The sequence below is a fragment of the Eleutherodactylus coqui genome, chromosome 3 (assembly GCF_035609145.1).
Source record: "Eleutherodactylus coqui strain aEleCoq1 chromosome 3, aEleCoq1.hap1, whole genome shotgun sequence".
NCBI classification, from domain to species: Eukaryota; Metazoa; Chordata; class Amphibia; order Anura; family Eleutherodactylidae; genus Eleutherodactylus; species Eleutherodactylus coqui.
Window position 1 is genome coordinate 279,953,370 of NC_089839.1, and position 23,620 is coordinate 279,976,989.

Genomic DNA, 23,620 nt, shown 5'->3' on the forward strand with positions numbered 1-23,620 from the left:
GGTCTAACACGGTCTAGGATTGCCTTATTTGTGATCATCTATGTCCATGGTATGTGCAGCATACGCAACAGCACCACAGATCAAAGGCCTAGATCCTACTTCTGTCTACTTTCTTGAGTGTCCAGCTTTCACAAGCATATGTAGCTATTGGAAAAATGATTGTGTTGATTATATTTGTAACTTTGTTGTAATGCTGATGTCTTTGCTTTTCCATATCTTTGCCAGTCCTTGCATTGCACTACTGTCAAGGCTGATTCTTCATATGATTTCAGGCCACTGTGGTCAATCTTGGAACCAAGGAAAGTGAAATCTTGGACTGATTCAATTTCTTCATTGTCAATTGTTATGAGTGGTACAACATTGCTTGTTGTTGTCAGCAGCTTTGTTTTCTTAATATTGAGATACACTCCCATGTGTTCGGGTTCTTCTTTGACTCTTCGAATTAGATATTCAAGGCCCTTTTCATTTTCAGCAAGTAGAGTTCTGTCATCAGCATATCAAAGATTGTTTATGTTTCTTCCACCAATTTTCACTCCAATTGGGGATTCATCCAGATTGCATCGCCTTATGATCATTTCGGCATACAAGTTGAACAGGGCTGGGGATAGAATGCAGCCTTGTCAGACTCCTTTCCTGATTTCAAACCAGTCAGTGTTACCAAAGACAGTCTTGAATGTGCCTTCTTGGTTCTCATAAAGTGATCTTATAAATTCTTCCAGATGCTCTGATATTCCCATTTGCTTTAGGCATTTCATCAGCTTGTCATGTTCAACGCAGTCAAAAGCTTTGCTGTAGTCGATGAAGCACAGGTATATGTCCTTTTGGTGTTCATGGATCTTCCCCATGACCCAGCGCAAGTTTGCGATTTGGTCTCTGGTTCCACACCCTTTGCGGAACCCAGCTTGAACATCAGGGAGTTCCACTTCAATAAAGGAAGCCATAAACGTTTTTGAATGATCTTTAGCAGAATTTTGCTTACATGTCTTATAAAAGTGATGGTCCAAAAATTGCTGCACTCTTGTGCATCACCCTTTTTGTGAATTGGGACAAAGACTGATCTTGCCCAATCCTTTTGCCATTATTTGGTCTTCCAGATCTGTCTACAAAGGGTTGTTAGCAGTGTAGTCTGTATTGGTTTGCGTAATCCAGCTGGTCGATGCCTGGGGCTTTCCTGTTTGGAAATTATTTCAGCGCCCAGTCAACTTCCTCCTCAAGAATATCAGGTTCTTGTTCCGTCAAATATTCCTGGATGGCTGATTGGTGTGATCTTGCCACCGTTGTTTAATTTGCATACAATTCAGTAGTGCTTAACCATTCTGATCTTTGATGGTTGTTGCTTTTCAATGTGCAAAAGGTGTTCATGACAGCTTCACCTAGTCAAACAGCTCACAGGTGTGACCTTGCTTGCGTCTTCCAATAAGTTGCAACGCTCATTCCAATAAGCTTCATTATTAGAGATGAGCAAGCACCAAAATGCTCGGGTGCTCGTTACTCGGGATGAAAATTTCACGATGCTCGAGGGTTCGTTTCGAGTAACGAACCCCATTGAAGTCAATGGGCGACCCGAGCATTTTTGTATATCGCCGATGCTCACTAAGGTTTCCATTTGTGAAAATCTGGGCAATTCAAGAAAGTGATGGGAACGACACAGCAACGGATAGGGCAGGCGAGGGGCTACATGTTGGGCTGCATCTCAAGTTCCCAGGTCCCACTATTAAGCCACAATAGCGGCAAGAGTGGCCCCCCCCCCTCCCAACAATTTTTACTTCTGAAAAGCCCTCATTAGCAATGCATACCTTAGCTAAGCACCACACTACCTCCAACAAAGCACAATCACTGCCTGCATGACACTCCGCTGCCACTTCTCCTGGGTTACATGCTGCCCAACCCCCCCCCCCTTCTGCACGACCCAGTGTCCACAGCGCACACCAAAGTGTCCCTGCGCAGCCTTCAGCTGCCCTCATGCCACACCACCCTCATGTCTATTTATAAGTGCGTCTGCCATGAGGAGGAACCGCAGGCACACACTGCAGAGGGTTGGCACGGCTAGGCAGCGACCCTCTTTAAAAGGGGCGGGGCGATAGTCCACAATGCTGTACAGAAGCAATGAGAAATCCAATCCTGTGCCACCTCCATCAGGAGCTGCAAACGTGGGCATAGCAATGGGGAACCTATGTGCCACACACTATTCATTCTGTCAAGGTGTCTGCATGCCCCAGTCAGACCGTGGTTTTTTATAAATAGTCACAGGCAGGTACAACTCCGCAATGGGAATTCCGTGTGCACCCACAGCATGGGTGGCTCCCTGGAACCCACCGGCTGTACATAAATGTATCCCATTGCAGTGCCCTGGACAGCAGAGCTAACGTCAGATTAAATGCAGGTGGGCTTCGGCCCACACTGCATGCCCCAACCTGACCGGGGTTTTTAATTCATAGACACAGGCAGGTACAACTCCCTATTGTGAAGTCCCTGTGGACCGACAGCATGGGTGGGTGCCAGGAAGCCACCGGCGGTACATAAATATATCCCATTGCATTGCCCATCACAGCTGAGGTAATGTCATGTTTAATGCAGGTGGGCTTCGGCCCATACTGCATGCCCCAGTCAGACTGGGGTTCTTTAGAAGTGGACACATGCAGTTACAACTCCGTGTGGACCGACAGCATGGGTGGGTGCCAGGAACCCACCGGCGGTACATAAATATATCCCATTGCATTGCCCATCACAGCTGAGGTAATGTCATGTTTAATGCAGGTGGGCTTCGGCCCACACTGCATGCCCCAGTCAAACTGGGGTTCTTTAGAAGTGGACACATGCAGTTACAACTCCGTGTGGACCGAAAGCATGGGTGGCTCCCTGGAACCCACCGACGGTACATAAATATATCCCATTGCAGTGCCCAGCACAGCTGAGGTAATGTCATGTTTAATGCAGGTGGGCTTCGGCCCACACTGCATGCCCCAGTCAGACTGGGGTTCTTTAGAAGTGGACACATGCAGTTACAACTCCGTGTGGACCAACAGCATGGGTGGGTGCCAGGAAGCCACCGGCGGTACATAAATATATCCCATTGCATTGCCCATCACAGCTGAGGTAATGTCATGTTTAATGCAGGTGGGCTTCGGCCCACACTGCATGCCCCAGTCAGACTGGGGTTCTTTAGAAGTGGACACATGCAGTTACAACTCCGTGTGGACCGACAGCATGGGTGGGTGCCAGGAAGCCACTGGCGGTACATAAATACATCCCGTTGCAGAGCCCAGCACAGCTGATGTTACGTCAGCTTTAATGCAGGTGGGCAAAAAATTTATTGGATTACACTGTAGGCGAGGGCCCCAAAAAATTGGTGTACCAACAGTACTAATGTACGTCAGAAAAATTCCCCATGCCCAACTAAGAGGGCAGGTGAAACCCATTAATCGCTTTGGTTAATGTGGCTTAATTTGTAACTAGGCCTGGAGGCAGCCCAGTTAAAATAAAAATTGGTTCAGGTGCAAGTTTCAACGCTTTAATGAGCATTGAAACGTATAAAAATTGTTTACAAAAATTATATGACTGAGCCTTGTGGGCCTAAGAAAAATTGCCCGTTCGGCGTGATTACGTCAGGTTTCAGGAGGAGGAGGATGAATATTATACACAGATTGATGAAGCTAAAAGGTCCACGTTTTTGATGGTGATAGAGAACAATGCTTCCATCCGCGGGTGCAGCCTACGTATTGTTTAGGTATCGCTGCTGTCCGCTGGTGGAGAACAGAAGTCTGGGGAAATCCAGGCTTTGTTCATCTTGATGAGTGTAAGCCTGTCGGCACTGTCGGTTGACAGGCGGGTACGCTTCTCTGTGATGATTCCCCCAGCCACACTAAACACCCTCTCTGACAAGACGCTAGCCGCAGGACAAGCAAGCACCTCCAGGGCATACAGCGCGAGTTCAGGCCACGTGTCCAGCTTCGACACTAAGTAGTTGTAGGGGGCAGAGGTGTCACGGAGGACGGTCGTACGATCGGCTACGTACTCCCTCACCATCCTTTTACAGTGCTCTCGCCGACTCAGCCTTGACTGGGGAGCGGTGACACAGTCTTGCTGGGGAGCCAGAAAGCTGTCAAAGGCCTTAGAGATTGTTCCCCTTGCCTCTGCTGTACATGCTGCCTGATCTCTGCGCCTCCCCTGCTACCTGGCCCTCGGAACTGCGCCTTCGGCCACTAGCGCTGTCGGATGGGAATTTTACCATCAGTTTGTCCGCCAGGGTCCTATGGTATAGCATCACTCTCGAACCCCTTTCCTCTTCAGGTATGAGAGTGGAAAGGTTCTCCTTATACCGTGGGTTGAGCAGTGTGTACACCCAGTAATCCGTAGTGGCCAGAATGCGTGTAACGCGAGGGTCACGAGAAAGGCATCCTAACATGAAGTCAGCCATGTGTGCCAGGGTACCTGTATGCAACACATGGCTGTCCTCACTAGGAAGATCACTTTCAGGATCCTCCTCCTCCTCCTCCTCAGGCCATACACGCTGAAAGGATGACAGGCAAGCAGCATGTGTACCCTCAGCAGTGGGCCAAGCTGTCTCTTCCCCCTCCTCCTCATCCTCCTCATGCTCCTCCTCAACGCGCTGAGATATAGACAGGAGGGTGCTCTGACTATCCAGCGACATACTGTCTTCCCCCGCCTCTGTTTCCGAGCGCAAAGCGTCTGCCTTTATGCTTTGCAGGGAACTTCTCAAGAGGCATAGCAGAGGAATGGTGACGCTAATGATTGCAGCATCGCCGCTCACCATCTGGGTAGATTCCTCAAAGTTTCCAAGGACCTGGCAGATGTCTGCCAACCAGGCCCACTCTTCTGTAAAGATTTGAGGAGGCTGACTCCCACTGCGCCGCCCATGTTTGAGTTGGTATTCCACTATAGCTCTACGCTGCTCATAGAGCCTGGCCAACATGTGTAGAGTTCCACCGTGTGGGCACGTTGCACAGCAGTCGGTGCACTGGCAGATGAAACCGATGTTGCAGGGTGGCAGCGTCCGTGTGGGACTTGCGGAAATGTGCGCAGAGCCGGTGCACCTTTCCGAGCAGGTCTGACAAGAGTGGGTAGCTTTTCAGAAACCACCAAATTAAAGACGTGGGCCAGGCATGGCACATGCGTGAGGCTGCCGAGCTGCAGAGCCGCCACCAGGTTACGGCCGTTGTCACACACTACCATGCCCGGTTGGAGGCTCAGCGGCGCAAGCCAGCGGTCGGTCTGCTGTGTCAGACCCTGCAGCAGTTCGTGGGCCATGTGCCTCTTCTCTCCTAAGCTCAGTAGTTTCAGCACGGCCTGCTGACGCTTGCCCACCGCTGTGCTGCCGTGCCGCGCGACACCGACTGCTGGCGACGTGCTGCTGCTGACACATCTTGATTGCGAGACAGAGGTTGCGTAGGAGGAGGAGGAGGAGGGTGGTTTAGTGGAGGAAGCATACACCGCCGCAGATACCACCACCGAGCTGGGGCCCGCAATTCTGGGGGTGGGTAGGACGTGAGCGGTCCCAGGCTCTGACTCTGTCCCAGCCTCCACTAAATTCACCCAATGTGCCATCAGGAAGATATAGTGGCCCTGCCCGCCTGTGCTTGTCCACGTGTCCGTTGTTAAGTGGACCTTGGCAGTAACCGCGTTGGTGAGGGCGCGTACAATGTTGCGGGAGACGTGGTCGTGCAGGGCTGGGACGGCACATCGGGAAAAGTAGTGGCGACTGGGAACTGAGTAGCGCGGGGCCACTGCTGCCATCATGCCTTTGAAAGCCTCCGTTTCCACAGCTCTATACGGCAGCATCTCCAGGCTGATAAATTTGGCTATGTGCACGTTTAACGCTTGAGCGTGCGGGTGCGTGGCGGCGTACTTGCGCTTGCGCTCCAACACTTGCGCTAGCGACGGCTGGACGGTGCGCTGAGAGACATTGGTGGATGGGGCCGAGCACAGCGGAGGTGAGGGTGTGGGTGCAGGCCAGGAGACGGTAGTGTCTGTGTCCTGAGAGGGGGGTTGGATCTCAGTGGCAGGTTGGGGCACAGGGGGAGAGGCAGCGGTGCAAACCGGAGGCGGTGAACGGCCTTCATCCCACCTTGTGGGGTGCTTGGCCATCATATGTCTGCGCATGCTGGTGGTGGTGAGGCTGGTGGTGGTGGCTCCCCGGCTGATCTTGGCGCGACAAAGGTTGCACACCACTGTTTGTCGGTCGTCTGAACTCTCAGTGAAAAACTGCCAGACCTTTGAGCACCTCGGCCTCTGCAGGGTGGCATGGCGCGAGGGGGCGCTTTGGGAAACAGTTGGTGGATTATTCGGTCTGGCCCTGCCTCTACCCTTGGCCACCGCACTGCCTCTTCCAACCTGCCCTGCTGCTGCACTTGCCTCCCCCTCTGAAGACCTGTCCTCAGTAGGCGTAGCAAACCAGGTGGGGTCAGTCACCTCATCGTCCTGCTGCTCTTCCTCCGAATCCTCTGTGTGCTCCTCCCTCGGACTTACTCCAATTACTACTACCTGAGTGATAGACAACTGTGTCTCATCGTCATCGTCCTCCTCACCCACTGAAAGCTCTTGAGACAGTTGCCGGAAGTCCCCAGCCTCATCCCCGGACCCCGGGAACTTTCCAAAGGTTGGGCATTGGTCATGACAAACTCCTCCAGCGGGAGAGGATTCGGAACCATTGCTGCCCATTCTGGGCAGGGGCCCGAGAACAGTTCCTGGGAGTCTGCCTGTTCCTCAGAATGTGTCATTGTAATGGAGTGAGGAGGCTGGGAGGAAGGAAGAGCAGCAGCCAGAGGATTCAGAGTTGCAGCAGTGGACGGCACAGAATTCTGGGTGGTCGATAGATTGCTGCGTGGACCCATTAATTGTCTACCGCGTGGACCCATTAATTGTGAGATGAATGTGGGGACACCAGAAACGTGTCTCTCTCCTAATCCCGCAGCAGTCGGCTGCGATACACCTGGATCAGGAGCTCGGCCTGTGCCCACACCCTGACTTGGGCCTCCGCGTCCTCGCCCGCGTCCACGTCCTCTAGGCCTACCCCTACCCCTCAGCATGCTGTATTACCAGTAGTGCAGAAACAAAACGCTGTAATTAAATGTGCCGCCTATTGGCCTGTGGTTGGAGGCTGACTTCGCTTACGGAACGCACAGCAGAGGCAGGAAATAATTTTGCGCAAGCCTGTTGTAACACTTAGCTGGCTGCGTATGAATTAGGACAACTACCCCCAGCAGAGATGCAGTACAGTCAGGACGGTCACAGGCAGCCCAAATAGATTTTTTTTCCCAAATTTTTTTGGAAAAGCCCACTGCCTATATAGACTGGATATGTCTTTCACTGTCCCTGCCTCACCAGCACTACTGGCCGTGGACTATGTAAAATTACTGCAGACTGTTTCACTCTGGACAGGATGACAGCGGTGATGTAAGAGGCAACGCAGAGGCAGGAAAGAATTTTGCACAAGCCTGCTGTAACACTTAGCTGGCTGCGTATGAATTAGGACAACTACCCCCAGCAGAGACGCAGTACAGTCAGGACGGTCACAGGCAGCCCAAATAGATTTTTTTTCCCACATTTTTTTGGAAAAGCCCACTGCCTATATAGACTGGATATGTCTTTCACTGTCCCTGCCTCACCAGCACTACTGGCCATGGACTATGTAAAATGACTGCAGGACGCAATGCTCTGGACGCAATGCTCTGCACGGCCGATATACAAAAAAAATAAAATGTGCAACACTGCAAAAAGCAGCCTCCACAGTACTGCACACGGTCAGATGTGGCCCTAAGAAGGAGCGTTGGGGTTCTTGAAGCCTAAAATCAATCCTAACACTCTCCCTATAGCAGCTCCGGCATCAGCAGCACTGTCCCCGGTCTCTGTCAGAATGTATCTGTGGCGAGCCGCGGGAGGGGCCGATTTATATACTCGGGTGACACCTGATCTCCCCAGCCACTCACTGCAGGGGGGTGGTATAGGGCTTGAACGTCGCAGGGGGGAGTTGTAATGCATTCCCTGTCTTTCTATTGGCCAGAAAAGCGCGCTAACATCTTAGAGATGAAAGTGAAAGTAACTCGAACATCGTGTGGTACTCGCCTCTAGTAACGAGCATCTCGAACACGCTAATACTCGAACGAGTATAAAGCTCGGACGAGTACGTTCGCTCATCTCTATTCATTATTCCTCCTTGCTACTCTCTGAAATTCTGCATTTAGCAATCTGAATTTGATGTTCTTGCTTGCAGCTTTGGCAGCTCATTTCTTTTTTTTTTTGCAATTTTGATCGCCCCTTCTGAGAGCCATTGTGGTCTTTTTGTTGTTTTGTGTATGGAATGGATTGTTCTGCTGTTTCAATTATGATTGATTTCTTTTGTTGCCATAGTTTATTCGGATCTTTGCCATATGTGCTAAGTGGCTGGAATCTATTTTTAACCTCGACTGCATATTTTGTTGGGATTTTATTGGTGTCAAAGCTTTTTGTTGGGGGTGGTCTTTGAATCGTGTTGAAACACATTTTGACTTTTGCAACAAGTAGTTGTAAAAGTAGTAGTGAGGCATACTGACCACTATATCCTGTCTGGTGGGGCCACAGTAGAACAGCTTTGAGATCTCTTGTGAACTTCTGTCACGGTGAGTCGATGCTGCTTACACCAGCTACCCTGCTTTCGCTCGCTCCCAGTCCTCTGCCCGTAGGGCTTGCGCACACACCCGTCCCCTTTCTTAAAGGACCAGTGTATGCTCCCTAATCCCATCCCCCACCAATCACTAGTCATTTCCTGCTATATTAGGCACCTTCCCCTCGCGGAGGATGCCTAAGCAATTGGTATCATTATCCATTTGTGACAAAAGCCTCCATTTGTGTATATTCTGTTTTTGACCCTTGTCTAACTCTGACTATTCTGACTTCTCCCTGACCTCAGCTCTGTATTCTGGGCTTCGTTATTTGCTTGTGCAGTGATCTAGACTTAGGAGCGGCTAAGCAACAAGGAAAAATAAGATGGTAATCACGGTGGCTCTACTGCTCTTCCTAAGAAGGTGGTAAAAATGGTCTGCCGTGGTGCTACACAGCTGCAAAATTTTACAGCCCAGGGAGTTGGGCAGGAGCAGATAGTGATACCCCTGGGGGGTGCTACCCGAGTCAGGTAGGGAAAGATGTTGTTTTATCATGACGCCACTCCGTACATGGGTAGGGACTAGAGATGAGCGAACGTACTCGGTAAGGCTGATTTCGCAATCGAGCACCGCGATTTTCGAGTACTTCACTACTCGGGTGAAAAGTACTCGGGGGCGCTGTGGGTGAGTGGGGGGTTGCAGAGGGGAGTGGGGGGGAGAGGGAGAGAGAGAGAGCTCCCACCTGTTCCGCGCTACTACCCCCCGCTCCACCACGCCACGCCCCGCCCCACAGCGCCCCCGAGTACTTTTCACCCGAGTAGTGAAGTACTCGAAAATCGCAGTGCTCGATTGCGAAATCGACCTTACTGAGTACGTTCGCTCATCTCTAGTAGGGACCCGTTCCGAACAAAAATAATAAAATACAAAAGGTGGAGAACTAAACAAAAATGGGGGTAGTAGTCTTTGCCTCTGGAGCGTGTAGTGTGGTATCTCAGTGCAGGTTTTATAGATGGTGTAGATTGTGATAAGTTACTCCAGGAATCAGGATTTAGCTGGTAAAAGACTTTAACACTTTATTGGCATGGAGAGAGAGAGAGTTCTTTATTTGGTAGCAGTTACACAAGTTGAATTACATTTACTTGAGGTAGATGAAGACAACTTGACATTAGAAAAACACTTTGATTAGACTTGAGAGGTGAGGGTTGAATTTCCCCTTCTTGTACCCTTGCCTTTACACTCCAGCTTTACTTCTCTGGCTGGGATTACAAAGAGCTGACTGTTTCTGGATTACTTGTCTGTACTTGTTTCTTGCTGCAGTTCTCTCCTGGCCAAACTCCTTTACGACTTTATCTCTCTATCTCTCTCTACTGCTAACTCTTCAGAACAACTTGTTCTTGATTACGCATACTTTTGATGTTCCACTTCCCACTGCACTGGCTTTCTCCTTGTTCCTCCCTGTCCTCTCTCAAGCTGCAGCTTAGCTCTGGACTTGGAAAACTAACCTAACTCCATCCATTCTCTCCCTTTTTTACTGTCATTGATGCAGCCTATCTAGGGGGCCTTACCAATCACTGGCCCTCTATACCTGGCTAAACACTCCTTTGACTGTTGGTAGGTAATCTGTACTCCCCAGAGGCTGGAGAATATTACCAGAACATAATTCAGAGGAGAAATATGGACAATAATTTTATAACTTTTTACACTTATCATACATCACATTAGGACCTGATTTTAACACTATAGTCAATGTAGAAATTGCTAGAGTACCCAACTCTGGGTACTACACTTGCTGTCTGCCCTGACCTTCAGCCTGGACCTTGCTATTGCACTTGTGCTGCTAGCTCTGACCACATCCTGTATTCCTGCAATACTCTTGTTCAGATCATCAGGTACTGTGCCTCAGCCCAGTGCAGCATCAGCAGCAACACTTCCAGAAGTATTAAGATCAGTTTGGGAATCCTGCAGCAAAGACCATATCCCACTTGGAGGGATGAAAGGTGAAAACCAGGTTTCCCTAGGTGCTGCTTTTACATATAGCTCAAAGTCAAACGGCTGTGTGGCAAGGTGGATCCATATCCATCTGTATGACAACTAAGAGCAATACATTTCCACTGTCAGGGCTTGATGATTGTCAACCATGCAGAAACAATACCAAATCCTACCAACATATTTACCTTGAGATCAGGATATGAGATGTCAGGAAAGCTGGGTGAACATGCATGATTCAAAACCAAGAAAAAATCAGGAACACCTTCCCAGAACTTATTGCGCAGACACTCTCCAGTAGGGTGAAGGTGCATTAATTAACCAAGGAAGTGTCCAGGTTTGTTGGAAATGGAACAGCTGGACATGGATCCTAGCTCTTTAAGAGGCTGTCCAGGCATGCATGCACCCTACAGGTGGAACTGACAGCCAGGAGTATGGTGCAGCATCTGCTGCGCTAAAGATGCTGGGATTGCCAATAGATGCACACGGCGGGAGGAGGAAATGCGAAAAACTATTAACTATGGCCAGCTGCCGTAACACTTAGTGCAATGTCATAGAAAATGTTCATGCTAAATATAGTAAGCAACAAGAAATACCTAAATATATACATTTTCTTATTAAGCAACATAATCTCCTTCCCCTATAGCCTTCCTATCACCAAATAGTGCCGATTCTGAGGCAGTTTTTGATGTGGATCTGCACTAAAATCCGCCGCACCAAATATAATCTGCTCAACAAAATCCACAACAAGTGAATGTACCCTGAAAGAGTTTTCCCAAGTTTGTAATCATTTTCTATATTTGGTTAGGCAATAACTGATTGGTGGGGTTTCAACTGCTGGGACTCCCACTGATCATGAGAACAAGAGTCCTGTGTCCCCCAGTGTGAAAAGAGCGTTGGTCGAGCATGCGTGCTGCCTTTCCATTCATTTCTATGGGGCTTCTGGAGGTTGTCGAGTTCAAGCACTTGCCTATCTTCAGCAGTTCCTTAGAGGGGAATGGAATGGATGTGCACATGCCTGACTACTGCTCCATTCACATGGGGGAACTCAGGACCGTTGTTCTTGTGATTGATGGGGGTACCATTGGTTTGACCCACACCAATCAAACAGTTACCACCTATCTTGTGGATCTTAGGAAAACCCCTTTAATTAATTGTTTATGAAGTGATACCACAGGATGGCGTTGCAGTACCACTCCGGCATAGTGACAGAGTATCTCAGGACTTGCATTAGTGACATACTTTGCTGTCTGGAATCTCAGCATCTACACAAGTACCTGTTTGACTGTCTGGAGGTCTCCCATCTAATCTGGTACTGATGGCGGTCTGTGCCTAGTCGGTCGTATGTTGGTCTTTTTGAATACTTAATACCAATGTACTCAGGCTCCAAGGCCAGTGGATGATGAACACTCAGACTCACACAGCTCCATTTGGCTCATCCTCAGTTGCACTCACAAATACTGGGCCTAGAAGAGCTGATCGCATGGCATTCTTGGATCTATCTAGAACAGACTGTCTCTTACTCCATATTTTTTGCTTCAACTTAACTTTATTGCAACCTTCTGCCATTATGGAGTCAGGAAGGAATTGCCTGGACCAAGAAGGAAGGGGTTGAAACAGGCTGAACTAGATGGACATTGTCTTCATTCAGCCTAACATACTATGTTTATTTTGTCTCTGATGGCAGCAGAGTGTAACTTTCAGAGTAGGCTTCTCAGTAGTCAAACCATCTCTTTTCTAAACTTCGGTCTGCTGACTCTATCTGGCAAACTCTTACCAGTACCTCACTTTTGTCCCACTTACCGATTCTCTCTCTCTCACACACTGATGACCGTCCCACTCTTGCTGTAACAGTTCTGATGCCCTGCCATACTCTTGTTAATATGTAATGGGGTTTCAAACATCAATTCAGAATGGACATGGCTGTCTCTCGGAGATGGGTCTAGCTGGTGTTTTGGGGGTAGAACGGCTTGTCCAACGTAAACCTACACTCTACCTCGGTCTCTCTGTGGTAGTTGTATTCCGTTGGCCCTGGCCATGGCTCCTGCCAGATCACACACAGTAGTCATCAAACACTTGTCTCTGGTGCACTTCCGACACCTTTTGACCTAAAATTGGCCTCTCATTGTGGTATTCTCTCTCTTTTTTAGAAATGTCTCTCACTTACATATAGATTTATGAAAATATTCTTCTGGTCCACAGGGGTCAATAAAAACATAGCATGTACTTCCTAAGCCATTTGTATGACTAATCTAGAATACAACGGTTGATACATGAGGCTAACACATTTTGCAGCACTGAACCACAATCTAAATGTAACTGCTCTGTTGCTTGTACTTGGTTGACATACTTCCATGAATGATCATATTATGATGAAATTACCGTTTATCTCAATGTTTCAACCGTCTGTCTTCAGATAAGAAGAGAATAATGGGAGATATAATTGATATGATATTACAGCACAGCGCAGATCAGGGCAGAACCATCCACGTTTGCTTGAGAGATTAAGACCTGGCGCCAGAAATTGGACACCAGACCTTTTAGGTCGTATTTTATTTGCTGGTGATAAGGATATACATTTAGTTTGAGTGCTAGAAAGGTAGAGTTAATAAATTTTTCCCATTATCGTTGGAGGCGGCACAACCTGTAACATCACTATGGGAGTAGAATGTGTAACGGGGCTGATAAAGCGATGGACGGGGAGGGATAAGAATATGATATTCTAATATACGCTCGTAGAGACTGTCAGATGTAATCAACTCAAGCAGCCTTCAGCAGTCCTGATTTCTTCTATTCTAGCTCTTTTGCCGAATGTGATAAGAAGAGGCAAAAACTTTGGATACAGTGCCGCATATATTTACATCGAAGTTAGGACTTTATAGGATCAGAAAACTAAAGAATTGTATTAAAGTCTTTAATCGTGAACTTCTACATGGTGGAATAGCGAATGCTACTATCAATAGTCTGTGGGTCAACATTCTTTTATGATCAAGACACCTTTGAGACACTTTCATATTTGCTTTTATGCATGCTACAATAGAAACTCAAGGAATTGTCCGGTTGGAACAATCGCTCTTTGTTAGAAAGGTCCATCAAAAACAAGCTGATAACAGGGTGTCTGATGACTGCTAACCGTGAATTTCCACCTTTGATTACCATTTTTTATCTTAAATAGATTCCAAATACCGCGCAGATTATTTTCTTTAAACTGGCCGAAGCTTTATTCTTCTGATATGAAAAAGGTAGCATGGCGCGATGGCGCGGTGGTGACAGACCAAAGAAAGGCAGTTGGTTGCAGCAGTAACAATGTGTACTCAAATATAAATAATACGTATGTTATATCACCCCACAGGAGGGTTCGTATGCTTGAACGTTGCATCATAACGTTAGGTATCACAGCATCTTCTTTAAGCGGCAGCAACTGAACATTCACTGAAATGCAGACTGATAATTATATAATACGGTATAACAGATTGGTTTCTCCGAATTGGTAGCAGCAAGGCATGTGTCAGTTCTGGCTTTCACGTTTTGTGCCTGATCTAGCTAGAACTTAGCAGTTCACTTATCAGTAGTTCTAATCAATGCACATGCAGGGCTATAACTATAATTGTAGATACAGGCAGCTGCTGGGATTCCACATCCAGCTTCCTTCTGTTCATGTCATGTGGAGGCTGGTTAACTAGGCATACTCAGTAAATGATAAAAGCACAGAAGTATTCACTAAAATATACATTTCTTGTGACAACCCGGAGCCCATACTTCTGGGAATCAAACATCGGAAAGTGCGGAAGCTTTGTCTCATATATTACTGCCCACAGTATCATCGCAGTGTTATATGTAACTCAAAATATGCAATGCCGCTCATTATCAGTCTTTACTTTTGTTATTCAACTAGTACCTTGCTGGGATATAGCAACCGAAATAAACGATATATCCAGAGGCGTAACTTGAAGCTTCTGGGCCCCGATGCAAAACCTGTAACAGGGCCCCCAACTATAATGCTTTAGTCATAGTACTGGGTTCCCTATATGGGGAAGAGAGGCCTTATGGGCCCCCTAAGGCTCCTGGGCCCGGGTGCAACCGCATCCCCTGCACCCTCTATAGTTACGCCCCTGAATATAACTATTACTTGACTACTCAAGGCCTTGTACTAAAATGGCAGCATACTCAACACTGTACGGTTGCATTAACCCTTTCAAGGAGTCCAAGTAGGTCCAAAATTCCCACCCTGGTCTGGGATTTTATAGCGCTCAGAAGCAGGGTAATGAGTGCACTCACAACCGCCATTGGGAATACTTCTGACGGACAGCTTTCGGCTCACCATGGCTCGCTCACCCTTTTCTTTATAAGCGCAGTGGCTGCTGCACAGACCTTTATAGCGATATCCTGTCTATGCCTCAGAAAAATGGCAGGGAGGGAAATTTCATCTCTTCCGACGCCCTTTGCACCCATCTTCAGAGCTCAGTTCATTTCAGCTTTTTTAGTTCACCAGCTTCCACTTACTTGGCCTCTCAATAGTTGGCCACACTCCATCCTTTGTGGCTGCTTCCAAGCATGGGGACCAGCCGCATGTTTTGCTGGTGCTATAATATGGCCTCCGCCACTTTAAACTGCCTGCTGACTCTACGTTCCTATTGGGTTGCATCATGCTCCCTTGATGGCACCAGCCGGCACTTTTATATGGTGCCTGCTCAATGCTGAGAGCTTTCTTGCTGCGTTGGGGATGGGGTTTTCCTTTTCTGGCAGCCTTCCCCACCTATCAGGCCACTGGTAAGAGGCAGGGCTCAGTTCCCATGGCTTTCGGAGCAGTTGAAGCCTCACTCTCAGTGTGTGTGGAGGAATGGATGTGCTTCTCCACCACCTTACAGATACAAATTGGAAGATATACTAAATATTGGTGATCTTACGCCAGTCTTTAGCAGCAATAAGCTGAGGAAAGATGAGCCAAATTTCTTGAGTCAATTGCCACTCAATTCATTTGCAAAATGCGCCAACTTGCACCACTGCAAGGCTCTTGGCCACATCCTGGCCACATCTTGATTGCGTTGCATCCGCCACATGAGACCCTACCATAAGGGAAGCTTTCTCTGTTGGAACGTTCTATAATTGACCGCGGCTGTTTGGAACTGTCTATACGTGAGATTACACAGCAGGACAAGAGAAATTCATTCTGCTCCATTGATGATCCTGTTCCGAACCAGATGATAAGTCAGGAAAGCGCTGCAGCATGTGGTATATACAGCACCCCTAAGGGTACGCATATGACGTGTTAGGAAGTGCTGCCCTACTTGTTCTCATCTATTACCAGCAGTAAAAAATTCTGTGTAAATTGGATTTAATAGGAGCTAACACACCAGCTGTTATCAAATCCCATGGAGACATAATTATACTGACATGCAGAGATGTCTGGAAGCAAACAGCACGGTTCCTGATCAGTAAACAGGACATTAATATGGAGTATTTACAACAGGTACTTGTCCGTTATCGGAGGAGATCTGCAAGTTATTAATGTGTGAACTTTAAAGCACATCAATATTTGTCTAGCTAGCATCTAGAAACTCACAGTACTTTGCAATAAGATTCAATAATGATTTATAGCACCTAACACACACTTGAGTATATTTTGTGCGAACCTACCATACCATGGTTATTTAAAGGATATTTCATGGATATATACCCTCGGGAAATGTTAAAAAGTATCCCTGCAGTGGTCCATTAAAAATTAAACTGCTAAATCGCAACTATTGACAGTGAATTCACAGTTGCGCTGTGACAATTCATTCAATCTGGACACAACTGTTGCTAAAAACCCAGTGGATTTCAACATGACCACATTCACTATCATTAGGTGCAATTTAGTAATGCTACATTGTGATCTTAAAGGGTTTGTCCCACTTTTAGCTTTTTTGCTACAGCTCTGTACATTTCTCAGTGGCCCTAATTGGTAGTGCAGGCTGAGACGCATTAATTCAAGTACCAACTTGGGCCACTACAGAATGTATGGAGCTATCTGCTTCCTGCAACAATACTTTATAGCCTTGACCTAATTCAGTCACTTGAATCCAATCATCAAGGTGCCATACACCATACAGAATTTTCCAAATTATATGATTGCAGTTGTGTACCTCTACAAATTTCAATGTGACGGAATTATCAGCTAGAGTGTAAATGCAGAAGAGCCTTTCCCAATAGGCGACCCGAGGAAGATTCTTGAATCAGTGGTAAAACATCTTAGGTGTCTAATGAAGTCTAGTTGACTTTTGAGTTACTACTACTATAGATTTGATGGACTTGATTATTGAAAACTGCGATATAACACTCTTTAGTCTACTTTTAAGGTCATTCTGGTCTAATATTGATTTTTATCATTTTTTTATGACAGACCTCTGGTCCTTGGCTGTGTTACCTCGTTTGAAGAAGATGGGGAGCGATGGAGCAAGTGGTGCCCTTGGTCCACTACAAGTTGGAGGACATCTCATTGTACTTCTTTGTATAATCGGACACTCAAAGTGCTTTGCTGAAATAGCCACCAACCAGACACCTGGGCTACACCTTCCTGCCAGAGATGGGGCTAATCTGACAGCATCTGCCACTAGGCACCAACCTCTAGTTTTTAATCATGTCTACAATTTCAACGTTCCCATGGGATTTCCATGCACGATGGAACCAGAATCTCCAGAAGAAGCAAGCTGGGTGTCTCAGCAGACAGATAACACACCAGATTCTGGAAGCCAGATCACCTTTACACACAGTATTCGGGTCCCACAGAGGTTATGTCAATGTTATACAGCTCCACAGTCCGTGCAGCACCTCCTGAGCAGGATTGAAGCTCTGGAAAGAGAAGTGATGTTACTTCGGGAGCGCTGTAATGAGAGAGGATGTCAGGACGCAGAAGCCACAGGTATAACCATTTTTTGGGGATCTGCCTTAAGCCTAGGTTGCAGGAATGACAGTTTTGCTGAATTTAAACTTAACAAGGTGTTCGAAGAAAGTTTTTTCAGTATGTTGGAAATGTCTAAAAAAAAAATTTAATTTTTTTAAAAATTTTAATTGGGTCAAATTAGCGAACGATGAACACGAGGTGAACCTTTACATTACACTGCAGAACAGAGGAAAAGAAGATGATCAAAACCTTCCTGTCTTTTCAATCATGTATCATGTCTTAAAGCTAATGGCCACTAATTGGCCCTACTAAGTTGTCTTTAAAATCCAGAGGGCAACCTACACTTTTAACAGAAAAAAAAGTAGTGGAGAATGAAGTCATCCGTGCAATGAATGTTGAATGAAGGACTTTACAATCTTTACTGTTGCAACCCCATTCCAATGTGGTGTATGCTAAAACAATGTACACATAGCCATACCGAGTCTAGTTATAAGCATCATACACATCCACTTTTGAACAATGAAAAGAGGGACAATTTTTGTAGCACGTTACGTTAATTTTTATACTATTGGCCACGCCTCTTTTACAGAAAGCCACACCCTTTGTGTCTCCTCAAAAATATTTGGTGTAAATGACAGCACTGAACAATAATTCATTCTTCATTCATTCTTTAGTGTAACATTGACTTGCATGATGCTGCCTTCTGCAGACGTATTGTTCCATCTCCCTTATTTGCATATTACCCAGAGGAGAATGAATGACCTTATAAGTCTCCTCACTCACTATCTAGGTGCTCTCCCTAATGAGAAAAGATATAATTCCTGTCCCACATCACAGGCCTCTAACTGGCCAAACCAGAAACCTACTGCACACTGATGAGGGGCAAACACCACAAAACAGCTGTCTGTGCATGGATTCTGGCTTGGCCTTCAATTCCTAGTCATTGTTACAAGGCTTGTATAAAGAGTCTGACATCGACTTGCAGGAATGCTGCCTTCTAATAGGTGGCGCTGGAGAGGTATTGATCCATCTCCCTTATTTGCATATTACCCAGAGGAGCACGAATGGCCTTCTAAGTCTCCTCACTCACAGTCTAGGTGCTCTCCCTAAGCAGAAAAGATAGCGTTCCTGACTCTCATTCATTTCACTTTATAAATTGTATACACATGCCTTACATACGGTAAGATTTGTCACTTACTAATGTACCCTCTGCAGCTGTATAGACTTTGTAAAGCAGTCTCATGCAGTGATTTACCGTACCCCGCACCTGGCATTTATGTCCTGATTCTCTGATGCCCCGAGCGTGGTTATCTCCTCTCTCCCCCTCCGTGATGTACATGAAGTCACATATCACATGGCTCTTTTCTTGACTTCTCGCTGTCTTCGCCATGCTGTGCAGCAGATAATGCAGAGTCAGTGGGCGAAACAATAGCAGAGCAGACAGGGAGCAATTACAGCATGTAAGACCGGGGGATGCAGGTAGCTGTAAATAGAGGCAATGGAGAAAATGTACCAAGACTAGCTTTTTATCCAGAGATTATTCCTATTGCCGGATTGGAGTTGGGAAGGATTTTTTCCCTTAAATGGGGAAAATTGGCTTCTATCTCATTGGTTTTTTTTGCTTTGCTCTGGATCAACATGAAGGAAGGGGGGCGCGGGGGTTATAGGCTGCTCTAGATGCACATATGTCTTTTTTCCACCTAACACATTATGTTACTATATTATATGCCAGTCTTAAACAAAAACAAGTTGCAGTAAAATATGCCAAATTGATTAAGAGGTGCATGCCTTTTAATAAATCGGGTCCACCTGTGAGCTGGAATTTGAATTATTTGAGCTATTTATGCCAATATCTGGTGTAAATTATAGAAATTGTGTTGGTCTTTGCAAGTCCCACTCCTGCTCATTTTTCTCACCACTATTTACAGGTAGCACTCAGTTGTTATTCAAAGAATGACTGACAGCTGCCTGGGATTGGCTGAGCGCTCAGCCAATCAGATACAGCCCTTTCAGCAGATGGAGATTTTATATCCCCACCTGCTGAAAGAGCTTCAGAGCAGTGCAGGGAAAAGACAGGCTATACGCGTCTGAGCCCTGGCACCTGAGGAGAGGCGAGTATATATATTTTTTATTTTTAACACATTCTATGGATGATTTTCAGGGAAGGGCTTATATTTAAAGCCCTTCCCCGAAAATCACTGCAGGGTTTCAATGGGACTGCAGAAGCGCCGGTCTCATTAAAAAGCAATGGGAGAACATCACGATCCTCTGCCACAGCTGTGACAGCTGTGGCAGGGGATTCTTAACTCCCTGCTGGGAGCCCCCTTTGACACTGATTACTGTGACAGTGCTGTCACAGTGTTCAATGACAAGTGGACTCCCCATGGGGAATATTTACACAGCAGTGGCGGAGAGGTGAGTAAATATATTTTTTAATTTTTTTTTATTTTATTTTACACAAACAGGGTTGATTTTCAGGGAAGGGCTTATATTTAAAGCCCTTCCGCGAAAATCACTGCAAGAGTTGCCAGCAGCCCATTGCTTTCAATGGGGCCGCCGGCAGCAGCCGATCCAGCTCCATACAATGCGGGTGCCGGGTGTTTCTTGTAGCCGACACCTGCCCACAACAGATCTGATAAGCCACGCTGTTCATCGGAGCTGTTAACCCTTTAAATGCCCCATATGGCCCCCTGCGATAAGACCGCAGGGAACCGTGTGGGTGTCATGGCAGCCGGGGGCCTTCTAAAAGGCCCATGGCGTGGCTTGATAGATTGCCAGATCATAGTATAATGGAATACTATGGCATTACATTATACTGCAAGAGCGATCACAGCAGCAAAAGTTCTTGTGCCTACTGGTGGATAAAAAAAAAGTTTTAAAAAGTTTTACCAATCATTAAAAAAGTAGAAAGTTATAACATTAAAAAAAAAAAAACTTTTGCCCTATTTATAATAAAATAATCTAAATAATAAAACAAAAATACATCCTTGGAATCGCTGCGTCCGTGAAAGTCCAATCTATCAAACTAATGCATTATTTACCCCGCACGGTAAATGTCGTCAGAAAAATAAAACATGAATGCCAGAATAAAAGAATGCCAGAATTGTGCTTTTTTGGTCACCCACTCTCCAAGAAAAAAATGTCATAAAAAGCGATCAAAAAGTCGTATGTATTCCAAAACGCTACCAACAGAAACTACAGGATGTCCAACAAACAATGAGCCCTCGCACAGCTATATCAACGGAAAAATAAAACGTTTATGGCTGTCGGAAGATGGTGACAGAAAACAATTTAAAAAATGAAATATCTTTGAAAAGAAATGAAAGTAGTACAGCAAAAAAACTATGTAAGTTTGGTATCGTAGTAATCGTACTGACCCATAGAATAAGGTTATTATATCATTTTTGTTGCAGTGTGTACGCCATAGAAACAAGGCGCACCGAAAGATGGCGGAATTTCATTTTTTTTACCATTTCACTCAACTTAGAATTTTTAAAAAGTTTTTCAGTACATTAGGGGCTCAGTCAGACCATTAAGTTTTGTCAGACCTCTGATGACTGAATTCTTGGCGTTAAAAATTCACATACGCTTCACTAGTATTGATTCTTCCCCTCTGTCTGCAGGGGTTGTACAATGTGGGTGTTCTCCATTCTGAGACTCTGTCATTCTTGGTTATGGAAAGGAAGTCTGTTGATTTAGTGCTTGGTATGCCCTGGTTGGCACTGCACAATCCCCGATTTGATTGGTCCACTCGGGAATTGACACATTGGGGGCTGTCCTGTCATAGTCACTTAGCTACTATATCCATGTGTTCAGCAGATACCATACTTGAATTCAATGGGAGAACATCGCGCATCTCTGCCACAGCTGTGCCAGAGGATCGCAATCTTCACTGTATGTTCTCAATGGGGTCAGCGCTGCTGCCACCAGCCCCATTGAGCATAAGGTGAAACCCCTGGATGTGACAGCATCCAGAGGTTTCACATCCAAAAACACGGATGCCGCAGTTACCTGCGTTTTTAAATCCGCTGCCCTATATTTACCGCTGCACATTTTTGTGCGCAGGTAAATATTAGGCATATGACCACTGCCATTGAAAAGCATTGGTTCTAAATACATGCGGATCACAAGCGCAGGTAACATACGCAAATAAAAACGCCTGTCTGACTGAGCCCTAAATGGAACATTAAATAGTACCATTGAAAAATACAACTCGTCCCACAAAAAACAAGCCCTCATACAGCGACGTCGATGGGTAAATAAAAGAATTATGATTTTTTAAAAGGAGGGAGGAAAAACCGAAAATGTAAAAAAAAAAAAAAAGGTCCGCTTCCCTAAGGGACTAACTGTGTAAAGAACAAAACCATATATATGAATGGTCAGAGTCACAAGAAGAGATCAGCACCTGAGATGACACTGCATTCGTTTTAGGCAACTGCCATCATCTATACTGTTTCGTGTTAACCATAGGTGTTATATACACGGCGTACGCTGTATCTTTTCAGATGACAAGTGTTTTTCCATTCACTCATGTGTTGCCACTGTATATTACGGCACATCTGTGTTTTTGAAAGTCTGCAGAGCACATTCACTCAACAGCTCTTGCAGAAGCCCAATATTTATCCAATTCTCACCGATGATACATTGTTCACAAAGGATCCAGCTGTATAGAACAACTCTACGGATCAATGCCGCACGGCGCACAATCCATTAGCTGTGAAAGCACAACATGCATGCTATTCCTTTCACTTAAAATAAAAACAGCCATTTACTTTAGAAAATATTTTCCCTTGTTCTAGACAGTCCAAGATTTTCCTCTATGCAAAACTGTCATTAAAATATGCTAGAACTCACGGAGGACTATTTACTAGCATGAAGTTGGATGGATAGCGGTGCTAGTAGTCGAAGAAAGTGTCCTATTGAACTTTAAAGGGCCCCACCAGCAAAAACGGTGGTGGCTACTCTGCCTACGTAGGCAGCTCAAGCTGCAGGCGAGGTTGTAAAAGGGTTTTCTTGGCTAAAGCGATTAATGCTGATTCTTCGTGACGCCAGTGCCTTAGTGTAAGTGAGTTCTATGTTGAAATGAAGAGACAAGTCTTTTGATGAAACATTAAAACTGAAGGCACACAGTTTGCTTTGACTTGATGACCAAGCACTATGCACATACTTTTCTCATAGCAAAAAGTAAAGTATACAGCATCTTCTTCAACATGTTGAAACACATCCATTGATTCCTCCACACTCCCTTTAGAATAAAATGAGGCTGCCAGGCTAGTTAAAGGAGTTGCTGTGCTCTAAGGTTATTTGTAGAGGCATGGAGGAACAGTACAGGCTCCACTGTGGGCACGTTGACTCCTAATCGTGTGGGGACAAGTTGAACTCACAGTTGGGATGTCCGGTATCTTTTGAGCTCACACAAGGATCTCACCTGGTTCAGGTGCCTCCTGGCAGGGGTGAAATAGCAACTTCTCTAGCTTTGGGCTCTGTCCTCTCCTGCACTCCTCTCCACCTTCTTTTTCATGTCCTCTCTTCTATGCTGACTCACTTCCCTTCTCCCACCAGCTGCAACTCCTGGGCTTTCTTGACTCCTCCCACTCCACCAATCACCAGGGTTCTCACAAGTCTCTGCTTTACCAGGTTACATGGCCAGTCTTGCCCAGTAACATAAATCCTATCTTGAGAGGAAGCTGACCAACCAGAAAATTAGCTGCAGTCAGCCAATCAAAGAGAGCACTGTTGCTAGGCAGATGTTATTTAACCCAATAAGCAGGGGAAAACATGCTTTTTCTCCTGAAGGGTGCCTCCTATGTCCCTCTAAGGGCTCATCGCGAGGTCTCTAGGACAAATTAACCCCAAGATTGCCCCATAGGACCCTCTGGATCACTACAACTTCAATTACAACTTCCAAGCAGTGCAGCCCCTTATCTGATGCTTGGCAGCCACCATCTTGATGGTGATTTTTTTTTTACTTTCTCTTTAGCTCAATCTTACAATGCATCAGCTTAGTATTAGTTAAGGCTATATCATTTTTGCCTGCAGTGGGGAAAGTTTACTTGTCATTATCTTCTAAATTCACAGTATATTCTATATTCTAAGTGTACAGTCTGGAGGATGAGCTGTGATCTCCTCTACTATAACTGTGTGACAGGCACTG

The 23,620-nt window shown here is 46.0% G+C and overlaps 1 protein-coding gene across 1 annotated transcript in view; it reads left to right on the forward strand.

The window, feature by feature from the left end:
• TNR (tenascin R) overlaps positions 1-23,620 on the forward strand; it is a 509,827-nt gene that overhangs the window by 242,811 nt on the left and 243,396 nt on the right. Inside the window, exon 3 of the mRNA XM_066597493.1 lies at positions 16,966-17,484. Within this exon, the coding sequence (XP_066453590.1) occupies positions 17,004-17,484 (481 nt within the window). The 5' untranslated portion in view covers positions 16,966-17,003. The remainder of the gene's footprint in view (positions 1-16,965; positions 17,485-23,620) is intronic.